Source organism: Gracilinanus agilis, chromosome 1, assembly GCF_016433145.1.
Source record: "Gracilinanus agilis isolate LMUSP501 chromosome 1, AgileGrace, whole genome shotgun sequence".
In the NCBI taxonomy this organism is placed as follows: domain Eukaryota; kingdom Metazoa; phylum Chordata; class Mammalia; order Didelphimorphia; family Didelphidae; genus Gracilinanus; species Gracilinanus agilis.
Window position 1 is genome coordinate 798,299,460 of NC_058130.1, and position 1,544 is coordinate 798,301,003.

General features: G+C 70.1%; 1 protein-coding gene across 5 annotated transcripts in view; it reads left to right on the forward strand.

Annotated features, from left to right (window-relative positions):
- The window catches only part of SPECC1L (sperm antigen with calponin homology and coiled-coil domains 1 like), a 20,813-nt gene extending 19,994 nt beyond the window's left edge, over positions 1-819 (forward strand). For 4 of the 5 annotated variants that reach the window (XM_044675177.1, XM_044675189.1, XM_044675172.1 and 1 more), the window contains 3 exons: positions 111-227; positions 304-363; positions 591-819. In XM_044675177.1, coding sequence (XP_044531112.1) covers positions 111-227; positions 304-363; positions 591-680 — 267 coding nt within the window. In that variant the 3' untranslated portion in view covers positions 681-819. The remainder of the gene's footprint in view (positions 1-110; positions 228-303; positions 364-590) is intronic. The other variant, XM_044675196.1, reaches the window with a different exon arrangement.
- Positions 820-1,544: the final 725 nt, after the last annotated feature.

Below are 1,544 nucleotides of genomic sequence, written 5' to 3' on the forward strand. Positions count from 1 at the left end.
CCTGGGGGGCCTCCGTGGCCCCGTGGAGAGAGCCGGCATAGGCGTGTGTGTCGTCCCCCCGTGGGTGGCTCGGGGCCCTGCTCTGAGCGCCTCCCGCCGTGTCTCCCCAGAACATCGACATCACCAACTTCAGCAGCAGCTGGAACGACGGGCTGGCCTTCTGCGCCCTCCTGCACACCTACCTGCCGGCCCACATCCCCTACCAGGAGCTGAGCAGCCAGGACAAGGTGGGGGGCGGCCAGGAAGGGGGGCGGGGCCCCGTCTTGGGGCTTTCCTCTCTGACCCGGGCGGCTTCCTTTCCAGAAAAGGAATTTCTCCCTGGCCTTCCAGGCGGCCGAGAGCGTGGGCATAAAATCCACTCTGGTAAGTGGGGGTCCGGGGGGGCTTTGGGGGGCCGCACGTACCGCTGTAGCCCCAGATCCGACGACAGCCGCGCTCCCCCCCCCCCCCCCCGGCCTGGCCCGGCTGCGGCAGAGGCTTCGCGGCGTCTCGGAGCTGCAGGCCGGCCCAGGCTCGAGCCTCTCCCTCTGGTCAGCCGCCGGCCGGGCCTGGCCGGAGCCCGCTGACCCGTCTTGTCTCTTCTGTGGCAGAACATCTGCGAGATGGCGCGGACCGAGCGGCCGGACTGGCAGAGCGTCATGCAGTACGTGACGGCGATCTACAAGTACTTTGAAACTTGAGGCCCGGCTGGCTGGCCCAGAGCCCCCCCGGGGTCCGCCGAGGCCCCGGACACGCGCGTGCCTTCGCCCAGACGTCGCTCCGCGCCCGCCCGCCTCCCCTGGCAGGGCCGCCCCGGAAATAAACTCGTGAGACGAACGAGGACCGTGTTCCATGGCGCCCGGCCCCCCCCGCCTCGTGCCCCCCGCTGGCCTCCCAGAGCCCTTTGCGCCACCAGAGCGAGCCCTCCGTTAATCGTTCTGCGGCCACAAAGGCCGAGCGAGGCCCGGCCAGACGGAGGCGGAAGGACAGGAAGGAAGAGGGGGAAGAGCCCGGCCCGCAGAGCTCGGGCAGAGCAGGGGGCCTCCCCCAGCCCGGGCAGGAGCGCCAGAAAGTGCCTTCCCTGTCCTGGCTCCCTGCAGGGACAGACGGACGTCGGGAGGTGCCACGGCTCCCACCCTTTTCCCCACCTCCGACACCGCTTACTTCCCGCCTCCCGGCCCGGCCCCGGCCACCGAGCCCCGAGCAAGGCCAGCCAGGGGCGGAAGGAGGCCGGGAGCCCCCCGACACTTACTCTGGCTCTGGGTGGCCCTCGCCGCCGTCCAGGGTCCCTCCCGGGGCCGTCCCCAGGTAGCCGAGGGCAGGTCCGTCCACTAGAGCCCCGGCGACGCTCGTGGCACTGGGCCGTCCTCTTTGATCGTGTTCTTGGAATTCTTTCTGAATGTATTAAAAGGTTCCCCCAGCGGGCGGGCTGGTCGCCTTTCCTTCCTGCTCCTTCCCACTCAGGCAGGGCCCCTCGGGGCACCGGGGGCTCCCACGGGCAGCTCTGCCCCCTCAGCTCCATCATTAAAGGCCTTCCCGAAGGGGTTCCGGCCACACGGCCTTAT